This window comes from Myiozetetes cayanensis, unplaced genomic scaffold (genome assembly GCF_022539395.1).
Source record: "Myiozetetes cayanensis isolate MyiCay16 unplaced genomic scaffold, myiCay2020 scf20-37, whole genome shotgun sequence".
NCBI classification, from domain to species: Eukaryota; Metazoa; Chordata; class Aves; order Passeriformes; family Tyrannidae; genus Myiozetetes; species Myiozetetes cayanensis.
The window spans coordinates 16,338,507-16,361,151 of NW_026087412.1; the positions used below are offsets into that span (position 1 = coordinate 16,338,507).

At 49.6% G+C, this 22,645-nt stretch overlaps 1 protein-coding gene and 1 long non-coding RNA gene across 2 annotated transcripts; both read right to left on the reverse strand.

Annotated features, from left to right (window-relative positions):
- Positions 1–6,065: 6,065 nt before the first annotated feature.
- Positions 6,066–7,903, reverse strand: LOC126641040 (uncharacterized). Its single transcript, XR_007629192.1, has 2 exons — positions 7,684–7,903; positions 6,066–6,577 (listed from the first exon to the last, which is right to left on the reverse strand). It is a non-coding gene; the product is annotated as an uncharacterized LOC126641040 (long non-coding RNA).
- A 13,564-nt stretch (positions 7,904–21,467) lies between these two features.
- On the reverse strand, positions 21,468–22,418 carry LOC126641304 (olfactory receptor 14J1-like). Its single transcript, XM_050317833.1, has one exon. It carries the CDS (start codon positions 22,416–22,418, stop codon positions 21,468–21,470), a length of 951 nt encoding a protein of 316 aa, XP_050173790.1.
- Positions 22,419–22,645: the final 227 nt, after the last annotated feature.

Sequence of the window (22,645 nt, forward strand, 5' to 3'; positions counted from 1 at the left end):
TAGTCCATCTGGGGACCCAGATGGACCATTTAAGCGTGGGGATTTGTACACCAAACCAATGAAGTTCCAGGCAGGAAAAAAAGCCCTAAGCCTCCAACTCTGCTGTGCAATGGGAGAGTCACCCTTGGCAATCCAGGCACACAAGGAGCTTCCTGCGCTGACACCATTTCTCTGGGATGAATTTTCGTTCTTAGTCTATCTGGGGTCCAAGGTGGGCCATTTCAGAATTGGGATTAGGACACCAAACCAATGAACTTCTAGTCGGGAAAAAAAGCGATTAGCCTCAAACTCTCCTGTGCAATGGGTGAACCACCCTTGGCACTCCATGCACACATGGAGCTTCCTGCGCTAGCACCTTCTTTCTGGGAGGAATCTTCGTTCTTAGTCCATCTGCTGACCCAGATGGGCCACTTCAGCGCAGGGTTTCAGACGAAAAACCAATGAAATTCAAACCAGGAAAAAAATCCGTTAGCCTCCAACCCTTCTGTGCAGTTGGTGAGCCACCATTGGCACTCCATGCACACTGGAACTTCCTGCGTTTACACCTTTTGCCTGGGAGGAATCTTCATTATTAGTCCATCGGGGGTCCCAGACGGGCCATTTCAGCGTGGGGGTTCGGACACCAAACCAATGAAATTCCTGGCAGGAAAAAACCCCTTAACCTCCTACTCTCCTGTGCAGCTGGTTAACCACACTTGGCAATGCATGCACACATGGAGGTTCCATCGTTGGCTCCTTTTGTCTTGGAGGAATCTTCGTTGTTAGTCTATTTGGGAAGCCAGACAGACCATTTCAGCGTGGGGCTTCGAACACCAAATCGATGAAGTTCCAGCCTGGAAAAAAGGTCCTTAACCTTCGACTCTGCTGTGCAATGGGAGAACCACCCTTGACACTCCATGCGAACATAGAGCTTTTTTGACTTGGCAACATTTGTCTGGGAGGAATCTTCGTTGTTAGTCCATATGGGGACCAAGTAAAGTCATTTCAGCACGGGGCTTCAGACACCAAACCAATGAAGTTCCAGGCAGGAAAAAAAGTCCTTACCCTCTAACTCTGCTGTGCAATAGGTGAGTCACCCACGGCACTCCATGCACACATGGAGCTTTCTGCCCTGGCACCTCTTGTCTGGGTGGAATCTTTGTTCTTAATCTATCTGAGGACCCAGAAAAGCCATTTCAGCTTGGGGCTTCAGACACCAAACCAATAAAGTTCCTACCAGAAAAAAAGCCCTTAGGGTCACACTGCCCTGTGCAATGAGTGAACCACCCTTGGAACTACATGCACGCAAGAAACTTCCTGTGCTAACACCTTTTCACTGGGATCAATCTTCGTTCTGAGTCCATCTCTGGACTGAATCGGGTCATTTCAGCGTGGGGCTTCAGACACCAAACCAATGAAGTTCCAGCCAGGAAAGAAAGCCCTTAGGCTCCAACTCTGCTTTGTAATGGGTGAGCCACCCTTGGCACTCCATGCACACATGGAGCTTTCTGCCCTGAAACCTTTTGTCTGGGTGGAATCTTCATTGTTGGTCCATCTGGGGACCCAGACAGGCCATTTCAGCGTGGGGCTTTGGACACGAAACCAATGACTTCCATCCAGGAAAAAAAGCCCTTACCATCCAACTGTCCTGTGTAGTCAGTTAGGTACCCTTAGCACTCCATGCACACCTGGAGCTTCCTGCGCTGACACTTTTTGTCTGGGAGGAATCTTCCTTTTAGCCAATGTGAGGACCCAGATGGGCCATTTCAGCGTGTGGTTTTGGACACCAAACCAATGAAGTTCCAGGCAAGACAAAAAACCCTTAGCCTCAAACTCTCCTGTGCAATGGGTGAGTCACCCTTACCACTCCATGCATACATAGAGTTCTTTTGACCTGGGAACATTTGTCTGGGAGAAATCTTTTTTGTTAGTCCACGTGGGGACCAAGTAAGGCCATTTCAGCATGAAGCTTCAGACACCAAACCAATGAAGTTCCAGGAAGGAAAAAAAGCCCTTAATCTCAAACTCTGCTTTCCAATGCGTGAGTCACCCCTGGCACTCCATGCACACATGGAGCTTTCTGCCCTGGCACCTTTTGTCTGGGTGGAATCTTTGTTCTTAATCCATCTGAGGACCCAGAAAAGCCATTTCAGCTCGGGGCTTCAGACACCAAACGAATGAAGTTCCTGCCAGGAAAAAAAGCCCTTAGCATCACACTGCCCTGTGCAATGGGTGAGGCACCCTTGGCAGTCCATGTACACTTGGAGCTTCCTGCGCTGGCACCTTTTTTCTGGGTGGAATCTTCGTTCTTAATCCATCTTGGGACCCAGACGGGTCTTTCCCCACGGGGCGTTGGACACCAAACCAATGAAGTTCCAGTCAGGAAAAAAAAACCATAGCCTTCAACTCTGCTGTGCAATGGGTGAGCCACCCTTGGCACTCTATGCACACATGGAGCTTCCTGCGCTGGCACCTTTTGTATGGGAGGAATCTTCGTTATTAGTCTGTCTCTGGACTTAGTCGGGCCATTTCAGCGTGGGGCTTCAGACACAAAACCAATGGAGTTCCAGTCAGGAAAAAAAGCCCTTAGCCTTAAACTCTGCTGTGAAGTGTGTGAGCCACCCTTGGCAGTCCATGTACACATGGAGTTTCCTTAGCTAACACCTTTAGTCTGGGTGGAATCTTGGTTCTTAGTCCATCTGGGGACCCAGACAGGCCATTAGAGCTCGGGGCTTCAGACACCAAACCAATGAAGTTCCAGCCAGGAAAAAAAGCCCTTACCCTCCAACTCCCCAGTGTAATGGGTGAGCCACCCTTGACACTCCATGCACACTGGAACTCCCTGCGCAGGCACCTTTTGTCTGGGAGGAGTCTTCGTTGTTATTCCATCTGGGGACCCAGACGTGCCATTTCAGGGCGGGGTTTTGGACACCAAACCAATGATGTTCCATCCAGGAAAAAAAGTCCTTACCATCCAACTGTCCTGTGCAGTCGGTGAGCCACCCTTAGCACTCCATGCACACCTGGAGCTTCCTGCGCTGACACTTTTTGTCTGGGAGGAATCTTCCTTTTTAGTCAATCTGAGGACCCAGATGGGCCATTTCAGCGCGGGGCTTCGGACACCAAACCAATGAAGTTCCAGGCAGGAAAAAAAGGCCTTAGCGTCACACTACCATGTGCAATGGGTGAGTCACCCTTACTACTCCATGCACGCAATTAGCTTCCTGAGCTGACACCTTTTGTCTGGGAGGAATCTTCGTTCTTAGTCCATGTGGGGACCCAGACGGGCCATTTCGGCGCGGGGCATCGGACACCAAACCAATGAAATTCCAGCCAGGAAAAAAAACCCATAGCCTTCAACTGCCCTGTGCAATGGGTGAGCCACCCTTGGCACTCCATGCACACAAGGAACTTCCTGCGCTAACACCTTTTCTCTGGGATCAATCTTCGTTCTGAGTCCATCTCTGGACTCAGTCGGGCCATTTCAGCTTGGGGCTTTGATGCCCAAAAAGGCAGATTAAAAGAAAACTGCTTAAGGCAGAATTTTGTGCCATAAACAGCAGGTATTTACTTGCGACGTCGGGGTAGCTTCCAGCTCATGCTGGACAAAAATGCTCCGAAGTGGTTCAGTAAAAACAAGCAACTTATACAGTTTCTAATCATGATTACAACATAATCATATGCATAATCATAGTATTGCATCATTAGATTACAGTATTCATAGCAGGTGGAGTCGTGGCGGAGATTTAGGCGTGGTCTCTATTTTGAGGAATAGTATGGTGGGAGTTCCTACCTGCCTTCATCCTGGGGTCTGCATTTTACTCATCTTCCTCGGGTGACATATGTGACCTTCTGTTCTTTCCATTGTTCTCATGTTCTAATCGTTCAAGCTTCAAGAAACCCTTGGTTGTAGGCCTACTTTACCTATTCAAATGTCTACCTTGGCTCCTCTGGATGAGATTTATGTATGTTGAGTTCTTTGTCTAGTGTTTGTTGTGGTTCCTTTAAGGTCCAATGCACTTAGTACAGCACATCACCTTCTTTTAAAAGCACAGCTTACGAAATACAGGGGAGTAAGTGTTTTCGATTAACCCTTCCTGTTTCAGCTTCAGACACAAAACCAATGGAGTTCCAGTCAGGAAAAAAAGCCCTTAGCCTTAAATTCGGTGTGCAGTGTGTGAGTCACCCTTGGCAGTCCATGTACACATGGAGCTTCCTTTGCTAGCACCTTCAGTCTGGGAGGAATTTTTCTTCTTATTCAGCTTGGGACCCAGATGGGCCATCAGAGCGCAGGGCTTCAGACACCAAACCAATGAAGTTCTAGGCAGGAAAAAAAGCCCTTAGACTTCAACTCTCCTGTGTAATGGGTGATCCACCCTTGGCACTCCATGCACACATAGAGCTTTCTGCCCTGAAAACTTTCGTCTGGGTGGAATCTTCGTTGGTAGTCCATCTGGGGACCAAGTAAGGTCATTTCAGCACGGGGCTTAAGGCACCAAACCAATGAAGTTCCAGGCAGGAAAAAAAGTCCTTTGCCTCCAACTCTGCTGTGAAATGGGTGAGCCACCATTGGAACTCCAAGCACAGAAGCAGCTTCCTGCGCTGGCACCTTTTGTCTGGGAGGAATCTTTGTTCTTAGTCCTTCGGGGGACCCAGACGGATCATTTCAGCGCGGACCTTCGGACACCAAACCAATGAAGTTCCAGCCAGGAAAAAAAGCCCTTTGCTTCCAACTCTGCTGTGCAATGGCTGAGCCACCCTTGGCACTCCATGCACACATGCAGTTTCCTGCCCTGGCACCTTTTGTCTTGGAGGAATCTTCGTACTTAGACCATAAGTGAACCGAGACGGGCCATTTCAGTGCTGTGCTTCGGACACCAAACCAATGAAGTTCCAGCCAGGAAAAAAAGCCCTTAGTTTCCAACTCTGCTGTGCAATGGGTGAGTCACCCTTGATACTCCATGGATACATAGAGCTTCGTGCGCTGGCACCTTTTGTCTGGGAGGAATCTTCGTTCTTAGACCATCAGCGGAACCAGACAGGATATTTCAGGTCGGGCTGTCAGACACCAAACCAATGAAGTTCTAGTGGGGAAAAAAAGCCTTTAGCCTCCAAGTCTTCTGTGCAATGGGTGAGCCACCCTTGGTACTCCATGCACATATGCAGCTTTCTGCGCTCATGCCTTTTGTCTGGGAGGAATCATGGTTCTTATACCATCAGCGGACTCAGACGGGCCATTTCAGTGCATGGCTTCAAACACCAAACCAATGAAGTTCCAGCCAGGAAAAAATGCTCTTGGCCTCCAACTGCGCTGTGCAATCAGTGAGTCATCCTGGGCACTCCATGTACACATGGAGTTTCCTGTGTTGGCACCATTTGTCTAGGAGGAATGTTCGTTCTTAATCCTTCTGGTGACCAAGACGGACAATTTCAGTGCGAGGCTTCGGACACCAAACCAATGAAGTTCCAGCCAGGAAATAAAGCCCTTAGCCTCCAACTCTCCTGTGAAATGGGTTAGCCACTGTTGGATTTCCAAGGACAGATGCAGTTTCTTACTCTGGTCCCTTTTGTCTTGAAGGAGTCTTCGTTCTTAGTCCTTCTATGGACCCACACGGAACATTTCAGCGCTGTGCTTCGGACACGAAACCAATGAAGTTCCAATCAGGAAAAAAAGCCCTTAGCCTCCATCTCTGCTTTGTATTGGGAGAGTAACCCTTGGCACTCCATGCACACATGGGGCTTCCTGCGTTGACACCTTTTGTCTGGGAGGACTCTTCGTTCTTAGACCATCAGCTGACCCAGACGGGATATTTCAGCTCTGACAGTCAGATAACAAACCAATGAAGTTCCAGTGGGGAAAAAAAGCCTTTAGACTCCAAGTCTGCTGTGCAGTGGGTGAGCTACCCTTGGTACTACATGCACAGATGCAGCTTCCTGCGCTAGAGCCTTTTGTCTGAGAGGACTCTTGGTTCTTATACCATCAGCGGACCCAGACGGGCCATTTCAGCACGTGGCTTCGGACACCAAACCAATAAAGTTCCAGTTAGGAAAAAAAACCCTGTCGCGGTCGAGGCGGGGAGGCGACATGGGTTTCAGGATACCAGCAGCTTTTTTATTGCAACAGTACAGCTACCTTTATACAGTTCTGGGGTGACACATGTACACACAGCATTGGTTTACCACTGTCATAACAACTCATGATTGGACATACAGCCACATGTCCTAACACAATAGGCTGACATTCCTCACAGGAAACCCACTGTGTCACAGTCCTACTGTCCGTGGTTAACCCTCTGCCAGGTGTAAAAAGTTCCATCTTCAATGTCTCAGTTTACTGAGAGCCCAGAACCAGCTGGGCTCCCCAACAATTCCCCCTCTTTTGTATTATAGAAAATGCCAACATCAGCTAATACAGGGCCCTTGCACTAGCGACATGGCAATATCAATAATACAATACAATTACACACATAGGCAAAGAATCAACCAGTCCTTCTTTCATCAGTCCACAAGAATGGTACTCCTTCTTCTCAGTGCTGAATGTCCATAAATGAGTTGTCCATGTAGCTTGTGCATGTGCCACAGGTAGGTAGAAAGCAGACTGTTGGAGAACAAGAATATTGCTCTTCAAAAGCTAGCTGAACAGACAAGTATCCTTCCCCCCCACCCCTTTTTTTTTTAACCATTTTTTTTTGTTTTTTCTCTTTTCTCTCTTTTTTTTTTTTTTATTTTTTCTATATTTTTTTTTAGTTTTTGACTTCTTAAAGTCTTTCAGTGCTTCAAAAAGCAGGTGTCAGGAAGTTAATAATTCCATGACTCCCCTGAAAGCAACTTTAGAAGTCCTGGTATCCTTGATCTCTGCTCCAAATTAGCATTGTTGCAGGAGCAGGGCATTTAGCTTGATTCCATGTCTCTCTTTAGCAGTAACTGCCACTCGGGACGACAGAGTCATCCTCTTTAGGTAACATGGAACCTATTATACTCCGGTGGTTCACCTGTTCTAGACAGGTGTCTCCAAAAGATCTGGGCCGGCCCCCTGCGACTTTTTTGTCGCTTTTAAAACTACACCGGAGTTCCCGCCTCCAACAGCTCTCTCGGAGCTGTCTCTCTCCGTCCTTGTTCAGGACGTGAAAACCTTTTAGATTGCTTCAAGAGGTACTAATGTAAGTTACAAGCAGAGTAATAATACAGCGAAGACGAACAGTAGCTGGAATGTTGCTTTAGCAGCCGACTGCTGATAAAAGGCAGTTGCCGGGATACCGAGATTTCGCAAGAGTCCGAGCCAAGTGGGGGGGAGTGCGACAAACAGGAATTTGTCTGCCCCACAGCTGCGAGAGTAACGAAGGCAGGGTCGCTCGGAACAAAGAGCACTGCTGAGTCAGGGCATGTTTGGGGTGCGGTCTCAGCTGCTCCACGCACAGTCAGGGCACGTTTGGGGATAGCAGAGGGACGCGAACCGGGCACGGAGCGGGCTGAGGCCCTGCACGGAGCTGGGATGTCAGGAGCGAGGGCTACGCAGGTTGCGCACGCAGCCACGCAGTGTCCGTAGGGCTGCAGCTGGAACGCGGAGCGAGATAACGAGCGCTCCGGGGGGGAGAGCGGGGCAGCCCTGCGGGAAGGCTGGGAGCGGAGCGAGATTACGAATGCTCCGAGGTAGAACGGGGCAGCGCGGCAGGAGGGTTGATAACGGACCGCTCAGTAACTTACGTAGCCGTGAAAAAGTCTCAGTAGCAGCGAGAAAGTTCTCAGCAGCAGCAAAAGGCAGCTCAGCGGCATGCGATCTCTCGGGCTGAGAAGCGGTGAAAGCGGAACGGGGGGGTCAGCGGCCGTCCGATCCCTCCGGGTAACAGCTTCTCGAGATCCCGCCCGAGCGATTCTTCGTTCGCTTCTTGTCGTCGAGTTCTCTTCTATCTTCCTTCGCAATCACGTCGGGGGTTCACCATATGTCGCGGTCGAGGCGGGGAGGTGACGGGTTTCAGGATACCAGCAGCTTTTTTATTGCAACAGTACAGCTACCTTTATACAGTTCTGGGGTGACACATGTACACACAGCATTGGTTTACCACTGTCATAACAACTCATGATTGGACATACAGCCACATGTCCTAACACAATAGGCTGACATTCCTCACAGGAAACCCACTGTGTCACAGTCCTACTGTCCGTGGTTAACCCTCTGCCAGGTGTAAAAAGTGTCACAGTCCTACTGTCCGTGGTTAACCCTCTGCCAGGTGTAAAAAGTTCCATCTTCAATGTCTCAGTTTACTGAGAGCCCAGAACCAGCTGGGCTCCCCAACAAAACCCTTACCTTCAAACTCTACTGAGCAATGGGTGAGTCATCCTTGGCTCTCTATGCATACATGGAGCTTTGTGCGCTGGCACGACACCAATGAAGATCCGGTCAGGAAAAAAAGCCTTTAGTATCCAACTCTGCTGTGCAATGGGTGAGCCACCCTTGGCTCTCTATGCATACATGGGGCTACCTGTGCTGTTCCCTTTTGTCTGAAGGGAATCTGCGTTCTTAAACATTCTGGGGAACCAGGCGGTCCGTTTCAGTGACGGGCTTCAAACAACAAACCAATGAAGTTCCACTGGAAAAAAAAACCTTTGGCCTCCAACTCTGCTGGGCTAATGGTAAGCCACACTTGGCACCTCCATGGACACATGGAGCTTCCTGTGCTGGTACATTTTTTCTGGGACGAATCTTGGTTCTTATACCATCACCGGACCCAGACGGGCCATTTCAGCGCGGTACTTCGGACACCAAACCGATGAAGTTCCAGCCAGGAAAAAAAGCCCTTTGCTTCCAACTCTGCTGTGCAATGGGTGAGCCACCCTTTATACTCCATGCACACATGGAGCTTCGTGCACTGGCATCTTTTGTCTGGGAGGAACCTTCATTCTTAGACCATCAGCAGACCCAGACGGGCCATTTCAGCGCGTGGCTTCAGACACCAAAGCAATGAAGTTCCAGGCATGAAAAAAAGCTCTTGGCCTCCAACTGCGCTGTGCAATCAGTGAGTCATCCTTGGCACTCCATGTACACATGGAGTTTCCTGTGCTGGCACCATTTGTCTAGGAAGAATGTTTATTCTTAATCCTTCTGGTGACAAAGACGGACAATTTCAGTGTGAGGCTTCGGACACCAAACCAATGAAGTTCCAACCAGGGAAAAAAGCCTTTAGTCTCCAACTCTGCTGTGCAATCGGTGAGTCACCCTTGGCTCTTTATACATACATGGAGCTTTGTGCGCTGGCAACTTTTGTCTGGGAGGAATCTTGGTTCTTAGACCATGCGCGGAACCAGACGGGCCATTTTAGCGTTGGGCATCCGACATAAAATAACTGTTGTTCCGAGTTAACCCTGGCATTCCATGCACATATGTAGTTTCCTGCGGTGGTACCTTTTGACTGGGAAAATCTTCGTTCTTAGTCCATCTTGGGACTCAGACGGGTCACTTCAGCGTGCGACTTCAGACACCAAACCAATAAAGTTCCAACCAGGAAAAAAAGACCTTTAACGTCCAACTGATCTGTGCAATAGGTGAGCCACCCTTGGCACTCCATGCACACATGGAGCTTCCTGCGCTGGCCCCTTTTGTCTGGGATGAATCTTCTTTCTTAATCCATCTGGGGACCTAGACTGGCCATTTCAGCGCGGGGCTACAAACACCAAGTCAGAGAAGTTCCAACCTGAAAAAAACCCCTTAACCTCCAAGTCTCCTATGCAATGGGTGAGCAACCCTTGACACTCCATGCACACATGGAGCTTCCTGCGCTGCCAATTTTTGTCTGGGAGGAATTTTCGTTCTTAGCCCATGTGGGGCCCAGACGGGCTATTTCAGCATGGGGCTTTGGACACCAAACCAATGAAGTTCCAACCAGGAAAAAAAAGCCCTTAGCCTCTATCTCTACTACACAATGGGTGAGCCACTCTTGGCACTCCATGCACACACAGAGTTTTCTGAGGTGGCACCTTTTGTGTGGGAGGAATCTTCGTTCTTAGTCCATCTGGGGACCCAGATGGGCCATTTCAGCGTTGGGCTTCGGACCCCAAACCAATGAATTTTCAGGTAGGAAAGAAAGCCCTTAGCCTCCAACTCTCCTGTGCATTTGATGAGCCAGTCCTGTCACTCTATGCACTTATGGAGCTTTCTGCACTTGCGACTTTTTTCTAGGATGAATCTTCATTCTTAGTCCATCTGGGGACCCAGACGTGTCATTTCAGCACGTGACTACAAACATCAAACCAATGAAATTCCAGCCAGGAAAAAAAGCCCTTAGCCTCCAACTGTCCTGTGCAGTTGGTGAGGCACCCTTGGCACTCCATGCACACGTGGAGCTTCCTCCACTAGTATTTTTGTCTGGGTGGAATCTTCTTTCTTAGTCCATCTGGGGACCAGACGGGCCATTTCAGGGCAGGACTTGGGAAATCACACGAATTAAGTTCCATCCAGGAAAGAAACGTCTTAGCCTCCAACTCTCCTGTGTAGTTGGTGAGCCACCCTTGGCACTCCGTGCACACATAAAACTTTCTGCAGTGGCACTTTTTCTGTGGGAGGAATCTTTGTTTTTTCAGTCCATCAAAGAAACCAGATGGGCCAATTCATCGTGGGGCTTTGGACACCAAACCAATGAAATTCCAGGCAGGATAAAAAGCCCTTAGCCTCAAACGCTGCTGTGCAATGGGTGAGTCACCCTTACCACTCCATGCATGCAAGGAGCTTCCTGAGCTGCCACCTTTGTGTGGGAGGAACATTGGTTCTTAGTCCATCTGAAGACCCAGACGGGCCATTTCAGCATGGGGATTCTGACACCAAACCAATGAAGTTCCAGGCAGGAAAAAAAAGGCCTTAGCCTCTAACTCTCCTGTGAAGTTGGTTAGCCACCCTTGGCACTCCATGCACACAAGGAGCTTCCTGCGCTGGTCCCCTTTGTCTGGAATGAATCTTCTTTATTAGTCCATCTGAGGACCCAGACTGGCCATTTCAGTGTGGGGCTACAAACACCAAGTCAGAGAAGTTCCAGCCATGAAAAAAACCCCTTAACCTCCAAGTCTCCTATGCAATGGGTGAGCAACCCTTGACACTCCATGCACACATGGAGCTTCCAGCACTGGCACCTTTTGTCTAGGAGGAATCTTTGTTCTCAACCCATGTGGGGCCCAGACGGGCCTTTTCAGCGCGGGGCTTTGGACACCAAACAAATTAAGTTCCATCAAGGAAAAAAAGGCCTTAGCCTCCAAGTCTCCTGTGCAGTTGGTGAGGCACCCTTGGCACTCCATGCACACATGGAACTTCCTGCGCTGGCACCTTTGTCTGGGTGGAATCTTGGTTCTTAGTCCATCTGGGGACCCAGACGGGCCATTACAGCGTGGGGCTTCAGACACCAAACCAATGAAGTTCCAGCCAGGAAAGAAAGCCTTTAGCCTCCAACTCTGCTGTGAAATGGGTGAGCCACTTGTGGCACTCCATGCACACATGGAGCTTCCTACCCTGGCACCTCTTGTCTGGGTGGAATCTTTGTTCTTAATCCATCTGGGAACACAGACAGGCCATTTAAACTCGCGGCTTGGGACACTAAACCAATGAAGTTCCAACCAGGAAAAAAAGGCCTTAGCCTCCAACTCTACTGTGGAATTGCTGAGCCACTCTTGGCACCCATGTACACATGAAGCTTTCTGCCCTGGCAACTTTTGTGGGGGAGGAATCTTCGTTCTTAGTCCATCTGGGGACCCAGATGGGCCATTTCAGTGTTGGGCTTCGGACACCAAACCAATGAATTTCCAGGTAGGAAAGAAAGCCCTTAGCCTCGAACTCTCCTGTGCATTTGATGAGCCACCCTTGGCACTCTATACACTCACGGAGCTTTCTGCACTTGCGGCTTTTTTCTAGGATGAATCTTTCTTCTTAGTCCATCTGGGGACCCAGACGCGTCATTTCAGCGCGTGACTTGAAACCTCAAACCGACGAATTTCCAGTCAGGAAAAAAAGCCCTTAGCGTCCAACTGCCCTGTGCAATGGGTGAACCACCCTTGGCACTCCATGAACACATGGAACTTCCTGCGCTGGCACCTTTTTTATGGGTGGAATCTTAGTTCTTAGTCCAACTGGGGACCAAGACAAGCCTTTTTTGCCTGGGGTTTGGGACACCAAACCAATGAAGTTCCATCCAGGAAAAAAAGCCTTTAGCCTCCAACTCTGCTGTGAAATGGGTGAGCCACTTGTGGCACTCCATGAACACATGGAGCTTCCTACGCTGGCACCTCTTGTCTTGGAGGAATCTTTGTTCTTAGTCCATCTGGGAACCCAGACAGGCCATTTAAACTCGGGGCTTCAGACACCAAACCAATGAAGTTCCAACCAGGAAAAAAAGACCTTAGCCTCCAACTCTACTGTGGAATTGCTGAGCCACTCTTGACACTCCGTGTACACATGAAGCTTTCTGTGCTGGCAACTTTTGTGTGGGAGGAATCTTTGTTCTTAATCCATCTGGGGACCCAGACTGGCCATTTAAGGTCGGGGCTTTGGACACCAAACCAATGAAGTTCCATCCAGGAAAAAAAAGTCCTTAGCCTCCAAATCACCTGTGCAGTTGGTGAGGCACCCTTGGCACTCCATGCACACATGGAGCTTCCTGCGCTGGCACCTTTTATCTGGGTGGCATCTTCTTTCTTAGTCCAACTGGGGACCAAGACAAGCCATTTAAGCTCGAGGCTTCAGACACCAAACCAATGAAGTTCCAGCCAGGAAAAAATGCCCTTAGCGTCCAACTGCCCTGTGCAATGGGTGAACCACCCTTGGCACTCCATGCACACATGGAACTTCCTGCGTTGTCTCCTTTTGTATAGAAGGAATCTTCGTTCTTAATCCATCTGGGGACCTAGACTGACCATTTCAGCGCGAGGATACAAACACCAAGTCAGAGAAGTTCCAGCCATGAAAAAAGTCCTTAACCTCCAAGTCTCCTATGCAATGGGTGAATAACCCTTGACACTCCATGCACACATGGAACTTCCTGCGCTGGCACCTTTTGTCTGAGAGGAATCTTTGTTCTCAACCCATGTGGGGCCCAGACAGGCCATTTCAGCGTGGGGCTTTGGAGACCAAACGAATTAAGTTCCATCCAGGAAAAAAAGGCCTTAGCCTCCAAGTCTCCTGTGCAGTTGATGAGGCACCCTTGGCACTCCATGCACACATGGAACTTCCTGCGCTGGCACCTTTTGTCTGGGTGGAATCTTCGTTCTTAGTCCATCTATGGACCAAGACAAGTCATTTCAGCGTGGAGCTTAGGACACCAAACCAATGAAGTTCCATCCAGGAAAAAAAGCCTTTAGCCTCCAACTCTGCTGTGAAATCGGTGAGCCACTTGTGGCACTCCATGCACACATGGAACTTCCTATGCTGGCACCTCTTGTCTTGGAGGAATCTTTGTTCTCAATAAATGTGTGGTCCAGACGGGCCATTTCAGCACGGGGCTTTGGACACCAAACCAATGAAGTTCCATCCAGGAAAAAAAGGCCTTAGCCTCCAAGTCTCCTGTGCAGTTGGTGAGGCACTCTTGGCACTCCATGCACACATGGAACTTCCTGCGCTGGCACCTTTTGTATGGGAGGAATCTTCGTTCTTAATCCATCTGGCAACCCAGACAGACCATTTATGCTCGGGGCTTCAGACACCAAACCAATGAAGTTCCAAGCAGGAAAAAAAGGCCTTAACCTCAAACTCTACTGTGGAATTGCTGAACCACTCTTGAAACTCCATGTACACATGAAGTTTTCTGCGCTGGCAAATTTTGTGTGGGAGGAATCTTCGTTCTTAGTCTATCTAGGGACCCAGACGGGCCATTTCAGCGTTGGGCTTCGGACACCACACCAATGAATTTCCAACCAGGAAAGAAAGCCCTTAGCCTCCAACTCTGCTGTGAAATGGGTGAGCCACTTGTGGCACTCCATGCACACATGGAGCTTCCTATGATGGCACCTCTTGTCTTGGTGGAATCTTTGTTCTTAATTCTTCTGGGAACCTGGATGGGCCATTTCAGCGTTGGGCTTCGGACACCAACCAATGAATTTCCAGGTAGGAAAGAAAGCCCTTAGTCTCCAACTCTCCTGTGCATTTGATTAGTCACCCTTGGCACTCTATACACTAACGGAGTTTTCCGCACTTGCAGCTTTTTTCAAGGATGAATCTTCGTTCTTAATCCATCTGGGGACGCAGACGCGTCATTTCAGCGTGTGACTTGAAACCTCAAACCGACAACATTCCAGCCAGGAAAAAAAGCCCTTAGCGTCCAACTGCCCTGTGCAATGGGTGAACCACCCTTGGCACTCCATGCACACATGGAACTGTCTGCACTGGCACCTTTCGTATGGGAGGAGTCTTCGTTCTTAGCCCAAGTGGGGACCAAGACAAGCCATTTCAGCGTGGGGCTTGGGACACCAAACCAATGAAGTTCCAGCCAGGAAAAAAAGCCTAGGGCCTCCAACTCTGCTGTGAAATGGGTGAGCCACTTGTGCCACTCCATGCACACATGGAGCTTCCTACGCTGGCACCTTTTGTCTGGGTGGAATCTTTGTTCTCTACCCATGAGCGGCCCAGACGGGCCATTTGAACGCGGGGCTTTGGACACCAAACAAATGAAGTTCCATCCAGGAAAAAAAAGACTTTAGCCTCCAAATCTCTTGTGCAGTTGGTGAGGCACCCTTGGCATCCATGCACACATGGAGCTTCCTGCGCTAGCACCTTTTGTCCGGGTGGCATCTTCTTTCTTAGTCCAAGTGGGGACCAAGACAAGCCATTTAAGCTCGGGGCTTCAGACACCAAACCAATGAAGTTCCAGCCAGGAAAAAAAGCTCTCAGCGTCCAACTGCCCTGTGCAATGGGTGAACCACCCTTGGCACTCCATGCACACATGGAACTTCCTGCGCTGGCACCTTTTGTGTAGAAGGAATCTTCGTTCTTAATCCATCTGGTAACCTAGACTGGCCATTTTAGAGCGGGGATACAAACACCAAGTCAGAGAAGTTCCAGCCATGAAAAAAACCCCTTAACCTCCAAGTCTCCTATGCAATGGGTGAGCAACCCTTGACACTCCATGCACACATGGAGCTTCCTGCGCTGGCACCTTTTGTCTGGGAGGAATCTTTGTTCTCAACCCTTGTGGGGCCCAGACGGAACATTTGAGCGCAGGGCTTCAGATACCAAACGAATGAAGTTCCATCCAGGAAAAAAAGGCCTTTGCCTCCAACTCTACTGTGGAATTGCTGAGCCACTCTTGGCACTCCATGCACACATGAAGCTTTCTGTGCTGGCAACTTTTGTGTGGGAGGAATCTTCGTTCGTAGCCCATGTGGGGCCCAGACAGGCCATTTAAGGTCGGGGCTTTGGACACCAAACCAATGAAGTTAAAGGAAGGAAAAAAAAACTCTTAGCCTTCAACTCTGCTGTGCAATGGGTGAGCCACCCTTGGCACTCCATGTACACATGGAGCTTCCTTAGCTAGCACCTTTTGTCTGGGAGGAATCTTCGTTCTTAGTCCATCTGGGCACCCAGATGGGCCATTAGAGTGCAGGGCTTCGGACACCAAACCAGTGAAGATCTAGCCAGGAAAAAACCCCCTTAACCTCCAACTCTCCGATGTAATGGGGGAGTCAATATTGGCACTCCATGCACACATGCAGCTTTCTGTCCTGAAAGCTTTTGTCTGGGTGGAATCTTCATTGTTAGTCCATCTCGGGACCCAGACGGGCCATTTCAGGGCGGGGCTTTGGACACCAAACGAATTAAGTTCCATCGAGGAAAAAAACGCTTTAGCCTCCAACTCCCCTGTGCAGTTGGTGACCCACCCTTGGCTCTCCAGGCACACATGGAACTTCCTGCGCTGGCACCTCTTGTATGGGAGGAATCTTTGTTTTCAGTCAATCAGAGGACCCAGACGGTCCATTTCAGCGCGGGGCTTTGGACACCAAACCAATGAAGTTCTAACCAGGAAATAAAGGCCTTAGGCTCTATCTTTACTGCACAATGGGTGAGCCACTCTTGGCACTCCATGCACACATAGAGCTTTCTGTGCTGGCAGTTTTTGTCTGGGTGGAATCTTCGTTCTTAGTCCAACTGGAGACGAAGACGGACCATTTCAGTGTGGGGCTTCAGACACCAAACCAATCAAGTTCCAGCCAGGAAAAAAAGCCTTTAGCCTCTAACTCTGCTGTGAAATGGGTGAACCACTTGTGGCACTCCATGCACACATGGAGCTTCCTACCCTGGCACCACTTTTCTGGGTGGAATCTTTGTTCTTAATCCATCTGGGAACCCAGACAGGCCATTTAAGCTCGGGGCTTCAGACACCAAACCAATGAAGTTCCAACCAGGAAAAGAAGGCCTTTGCCTCCAACTCTACTGTGGAATTGCTGAGCCACTCTTGGCACTCCATGTACACATGAAGCTTTCTGCCCTGGCAACTTTTGCGTGGGAGGAATCTTCGTTCTTAGTCCATCTGGGGACCCAGACGGGCCATTTCAGCGTTGGGCTTTGGACACCAAACCAATGAATTTCCAGGTAGGAAAGAAAGCCCTTAGCCTCCAACTCTCCTGTGCATTTGATGAGCCACCCTGGGCAGTCTATACGCTCATGGAGCTTTCTGCACTTGCAACTTTTTTCTAGGATGAATCTTCGGTCTTAGTCCATCTGGGGACCAAGACGCGTCATTTCAGCGCGTGACTTCAAACATCAAACCAATTAAGTTCTAGCTAAGAAAAAAAGCCCTTAGCCGCCAACTGTCCTGTGCAGTTGGTGAGGCACCCTTGGCACTCCATGCACACATGGAACTTCCTGCACTGTCACCTTTTTTCTTGGATGAATCTTCGTTCTAATTCCTTTTCTGAACTTATTGGGGCCATTTAAGCGTGGGGGTTTGGACCCAAAACCAATGGATTAAAGGAAGGAAAAAAAAACCCTTAGCCTTCAACTCTGCTGTGCAATGGGTGAGCCACCTTTGGCACTCCATGTACACACGGAGCTTCCTTAGCTAGCACCTTTTGTCTCGGAGGAATCTTCGTTCTTAGTCCATCTGGGGGCCTAGACGGGCCATTTCAGCGTGGGGTTTGGGACACCAAACCAATGAAGTTCCAGCCAGGAAAAAAAGCCCTTAGCCTCTAACTAATCTGTGCAATGGGTGAGCAACTTGTGGCACTCTATGCACACATGGAGCTTCCTACCCTGGCACCTTTTTTCTGGGTGGAATCTTTGTTCTTAGTCTATCTGTGGACGCAATAACAACACTCACACCACAGTCAATTCACACCCACACCCAGGCAGAGATGTGTGGACACCTCAAGATCTGGGTGTGTAAAGGTCCCTCTCCAAAATTCTTCTGGTTGTCAGTGAAACACCCCCACACATCCCTTTGTGTTTCCCAGTAGACAAGGGTCACAGCTGGAGGAGTGTTTGTTGAGGAGGTGTTACAATCTGCTTTAAATACTGCAAAAAGAACTTCAGATTCGAATATACCCTTGAGCAAAATTGAAACTCACACAAGTTATCTGTTGATACTAAAAGCTGATTTTATTAATTGCTAAGTGATGCAAAAAGAAAGAGGAAAAAAATAAAAATATTTGAAAATGCTAAGATTATTTTTTAGAAGCAGAGAAAGATACACCAAAAAACTGCCTTTCTGCCATCCTGGTGAGAGAGGGGGAGAGAAACAGTTTTCTGCCTTTTTTTTTTTCTCTGTTCCTGCCACTTTTCAGTGTTATCTCTTCAGCTGCAGGGGGTCTGACAGCTTTAGTTCTCTGGAATGCAGGAAGTGTGGCTTTGCTGCTCAGGGACGAGCGGTGTCCCAGGCCCTAGTTCAGCTCCAGTTCCCTGGCCCTCAGGAAAGATGGTCAGGGGAACTCCCCATGCAGCAGGTGGGGCTCAGTTCTCTCCAGGCTGGCACAGTCTCAGTCTCCCGTGGCAGGCAGGCAGCACACCGTGGTGGAGAAATGGGAGGGGAGGGGAGGAGACACTCCTGAGGCAACCAGTTCTCTCTCCCTTTCCTCTTCCCTGATTTTCCAACCTTTATCCTCAACTTTTACAGTGTTCAAAGGAGGTTGTAGGTGGTTTCTTGGCACGTAGCCAGTTCAGATGTCCGAGGAGATTTGATAACCTTAAACAATGGCAGAATCTTTTGGCAGCAAAAGTCCTGTGGGAAGTCCTGGTGAGAACTTCTGGCAGAGAGCTGACAGAGAAGGTTTGGTAGGAAGTTTCTGACAGGCAGAAACAATGCAGAAACATAGTTTTTGGCATTTCTGTATTATCTGTGGGTTCCACTCCACCCCGATGACTCAACATTGTTTCTGGGCATATCGATGTAGTTCCTTCAGTGCCAGTGACACGAATACAGCGAACAGAGGGAGAGAAGGAAACCAGCAAACGGTTCATCCTGCATTTAATCAGAAAAATGCCAATAATTAGGAACACAATTCCAACGACAACTCCTGTTCCAGTTGGTGCTATCCATTTTCCCTATCTGGTAAGTCCAAAAGACTCCAGGATGTCAGTAACCCCTGATCCATCCAACACTTCTGGTGGTTGTATTGCATAAAACAATTTTTTAGTGTGGTTACTTCTCTCTCTCCTTGTTGTTTGTGCCTCCTCAGTGGAGGTCGAAGCATTATAAATTCTTACCCAGCATTCGGTTCCTGATCAACTGAACATTCCACACACCCCTTGTTCTTTTAACAGAAACAGATCAAAGGCTAATCTGTGCTCACCACAGATGAGCCCTTTTCCCAGGGAGAACACCGTTTTTGGGCATCTTTGAAACTGCGTGAATAAAACCTTCCAGGCCTGGTGGGGAAGAGGACGGTCGTGTCCCAGTGTGGATGTGCTGGTGTCGGATCACGTGGGAGCTATGGCTGAAGCCTCATGACAGTGCAGGCCTCATAAAGCCCATCCACCTCATAAAAGGGCTGTCATCATAAAAGCTCTGTCTTCATAATACCCTTCATGTCATAATGGTGCTGTCCTCATAAACCCTCTCCATCTCATAATGGGGATGGCCTCGGAAGGTCTCTGTCCTCACAGAACCCATACACCCTATAATGATGCAGCCTTCATAAAGGCACTGTTGTCATAAACTCATACACCTCAGAATGGTGCAGGCTTCGTAGGGCCACTGTTCTCATAAGGCCCATAAACCTCCTCATGGGGCTGTCATCATAAAGGAGATGTTCTCATAAATGTTATAAAGGCTCTGTCCTCATAAACACCAAAAATGTCATAAAAGCACTGTCCTCATGCACCTCATACACCTCACAATGGGGCTCTCATCATAAAGCCAATGACCAAAAATGCCATAAAGCTCAATAAGGCTCCAGTGTCATAAAGTCCATCCACCTCATAAAAGAGCTGTCATCATAAAAGCTCTGTCTTCACAACACCCTTACATGTCATAATGGTGCTGTCCTCATAAAGCCCATAAAGCTTCTAAGAGTCTCTCGTCATAAAGTCTCTCTCCTCGTAAACCCCATCCACCTCATAAAGTGCAGCCTCATAAAGGCACTGTCCTCATAAACCCTCACACACCTCAGAATGGTGCAGGCTTCACAGTTTCTTAATCATTGTGGAGTTCCCTGTACCCACTACCCCCTCCACAGCACCCCAAGAAATACTAAACCAAAGATCACCATCCTGGATCACGCAGACAAATCTGACTGTAAAATTGCAAAATATAAAACCCCTCAGGGAATGGCTTGAGGGTGCTCTGATGGAAAGTTTTATTCACATTTGTCACTAGAGCAGCATGTTGGACTTAGGGGTGGACCTGGAATTCCCTCTCTTTGCCCCAGACGTGTCTTTACTTTCACTCAAGTGTCTAAAGAATGTCCCCATCACAGTGTTATTCCCTCTTCAAAAGCAACACAAAGACCAGAATGGGCAATTAAAGGGATTGATTTTCCAGATTATTGTACCACCGGACAGGTGGGTGGGGTGCCATGCGCTCAGCGTGCTCCTGCAGCTGGGTGGTGGGTGGTGAGGGACCCGCTCCTGCTCCCGTGCCCGTCCCGAGCTGAATGCACGGGGGACGCTGCCACGCCGATCTGTGCAGTCGATGTCGTGGAGAAGCCGTCAGGAGCTCTGTTCCGACAGTGGAGCGCCAGAGTGGTTGGCAGATGGACAGTGGCCATGCAGAGGGGTGGCCGGGCCGCGGGGCCGGGCCAGGCTGGGTCAGGTTGGGCCAGGTGGGAACCGGGAGGGGGCTGGATGGACCTGGGGGTTCCCCAGACCATCAGGAGGGCGGGTGGATGGTCCCGTTTAGCGGGGCAGGGAAATCCCCGGGCAGGGCCCGGTCAGGCCAGGTAGGAGCAGAGGGGGAAGCCAGACAGACCTGGGGGTTCCCCGGGCTGATGTGGGGGCAGGCGGGGCTATCCTATTTGGGGGGCTGCGGGTGGGCAGTGCGAGGAGGGGCTCACGGTGGCACGGTGGGGGGAGGGGTGACGTTGGGATGGGTAGTGGGTTTCTCTGGGGTTTGGGGGATTTGGGCCAGGCAGGGGCCATGGGAGGTGCCCAAGCCCCGGGTCGATATGGGGACCCCTTACATGTGTGCCTGCCCTGCCCAGGGGTATGTTGGGATCGCTCCTGTTCGGGCATTGTCACAGTGAGGGTGGGATGTGATAACTTGGCTTGCCTGGGGCTTCTGCCAAGGAATGGTTTGTTCTGGAATGCATCTTGGAGAGGTGTTAAGGGCAAGGAAATGTCCCTGGGTTAGAGTGTAGGAAGCTGTGAAGGAAAAGTGGGAAGAGAAGGGCTTGTCCAAACTATTTCAGTGGGGAGAGGCCTGTATGCCCTTATGAGGTTGCGAGCTGTGCTAGGGGTGGTATTTGCCTCCGGTAGGGTCTCCCATGTCAGACAGGTCAAAACTGAAGGGGCAGATAGGATAAAATGTGGCCATGGTCAGGATGGGCTCACCAGCCTTCCGGCAGTCATCCAAGGAGAATGACAACTCTAATTTCAAACCCGGGTAGATGGAACTTGCTTAGCCCTGTAACGCCATCCATCCAAGAGAAGGAGAATTTAATTCAAACCTACATCCTGAAGACCTCGTTGTCACCGTCCAAGCTTGCCTAGCCCTGACAGATGAAACTCAGGAGCAAAGGGAGCAAAATTTTTTATCTTGCTAGTAATAAATCCTGATATGATTCTCCCCAATCAAGTCTCTTTTGAGAGAGGGGGTTAAAAAAAAAAATGACCCAGAGAAAACCCACAACAATTTTGGTGGAGAATGCGGGCAAAGACTGCCTAGACACTGGAAAGAAGGCACTGCAGGGTCTTTTATTTTTTTTAAATACTGAGAGCACAAATCAAGATTTTTACATCAATGGACACTATAAAGATGAAAGATACAAAATATTATTTCATTGCACAGAAAATTATTGCAAGAAGAACCCGAAGATCTCCACAAAAAATCTGAGAATGAAGCCTGGGCCATTAAGGAATCCCCTTCTGAATGCTACACACCAGAAAACAGGCACTTTATTGCTCCTGAAAAGCATCCAGTCATCATTTTCCTTATGGCATCCCTGAGCTCCTGGTACCTCAAGTTGTAGATGAGGGGGTTCAGGGCTGGAGACACCACTGAGTACAGAACTGACAGAGCCAGATCCAGGGATGGGGAGGAGATGGAAGGGGGCTTCAGGTAGGCAAATGTGGCAGTACTGAGAAACAGGGAGACCACGGCCAGGTGAGGGAGGCACGTGGAAAAGGCTTTGTGCCTTCCCTCATCAGAGGGGATCCTCAGCAGAGCCCTGAAGATCTGCACATAGGAGTAAACTATGAAAAGAAAACAACCAAGTGCTAAAGAGACAGAAAGCAAGAGAAGCCCAAGTTCCCTGAGTTTGGAGTGTGAGCAGGAGAGCTTGAGGATGTGTGGGATTTCACAGAAGAACTGGCCCAGGGCATTGCCCTGGCACAGGGGCAGGGAAAATGTATTGGCTGTGTGCAGCAGAGCATTGAGAAACCCAGAGGCCCAGGCAGCTGCTGCCATGTGGGCACAAGCTCTGCTGCCCAGGAGGGTCCCGTAGTGCAGGGGTTTGCAGATGGCAACGTAGCGGTCGTAGCACATGATGGTGAGGAGGGAAAACTCTACTGACATAAGAAACATTAACAGAAACACTTGGGCAGTGCATCCTGCATAGGAGATCTCCCTGGTGCCCCAGAGGGAGTTGTGCATGGCTTTGGGCACAGTGGTGCAGATGCAGCCCAGGTCTGTGAGGGAGAGGTGCAGCAGGAAGAAGTCCCTGGGGGTGTGCAGGTGCTGGTCGCAGGCTACGGCGCTGAGGATGAGGCCGTTGCCCAGGAGGGCAGCCAGGGAGATGCCCAGGAAGAGCCAGAAGTGCAGCAGCTGCAGCTCCCGCCTGTCTGAGAATGCCAGGAGCAAAAACTGGGAACTGCTGTTGGGCATTTGCTGCTTACTCAGAGTGTTTGGATCTGTTGAGGAGGAGAAGTCAATGCTGACTTAGACCAGACTGCTGCAGCCAAACAGGACACCTCTCACAGCCACCCCACTCTCAGGCTCGCTCTCCTCACTCAGACCTCCCTGCAGCTCCTTCCCCTGAGCTCTGGCTCTTGCTGCCTCAGGGGACCATTGGATAGACTCAGCTGAGAGATTTCTTTGTTTGTTCCCCCAGT

Coding starts and splice junctions, on each gene's coding strand:
- LOC126641304 (XM_050317833.1), bottom strand. CDS start 22,418: ATGCCCAACAGCAGTTCCCAGTTTTTGCTCCTGGCATTCTCAGACAGG.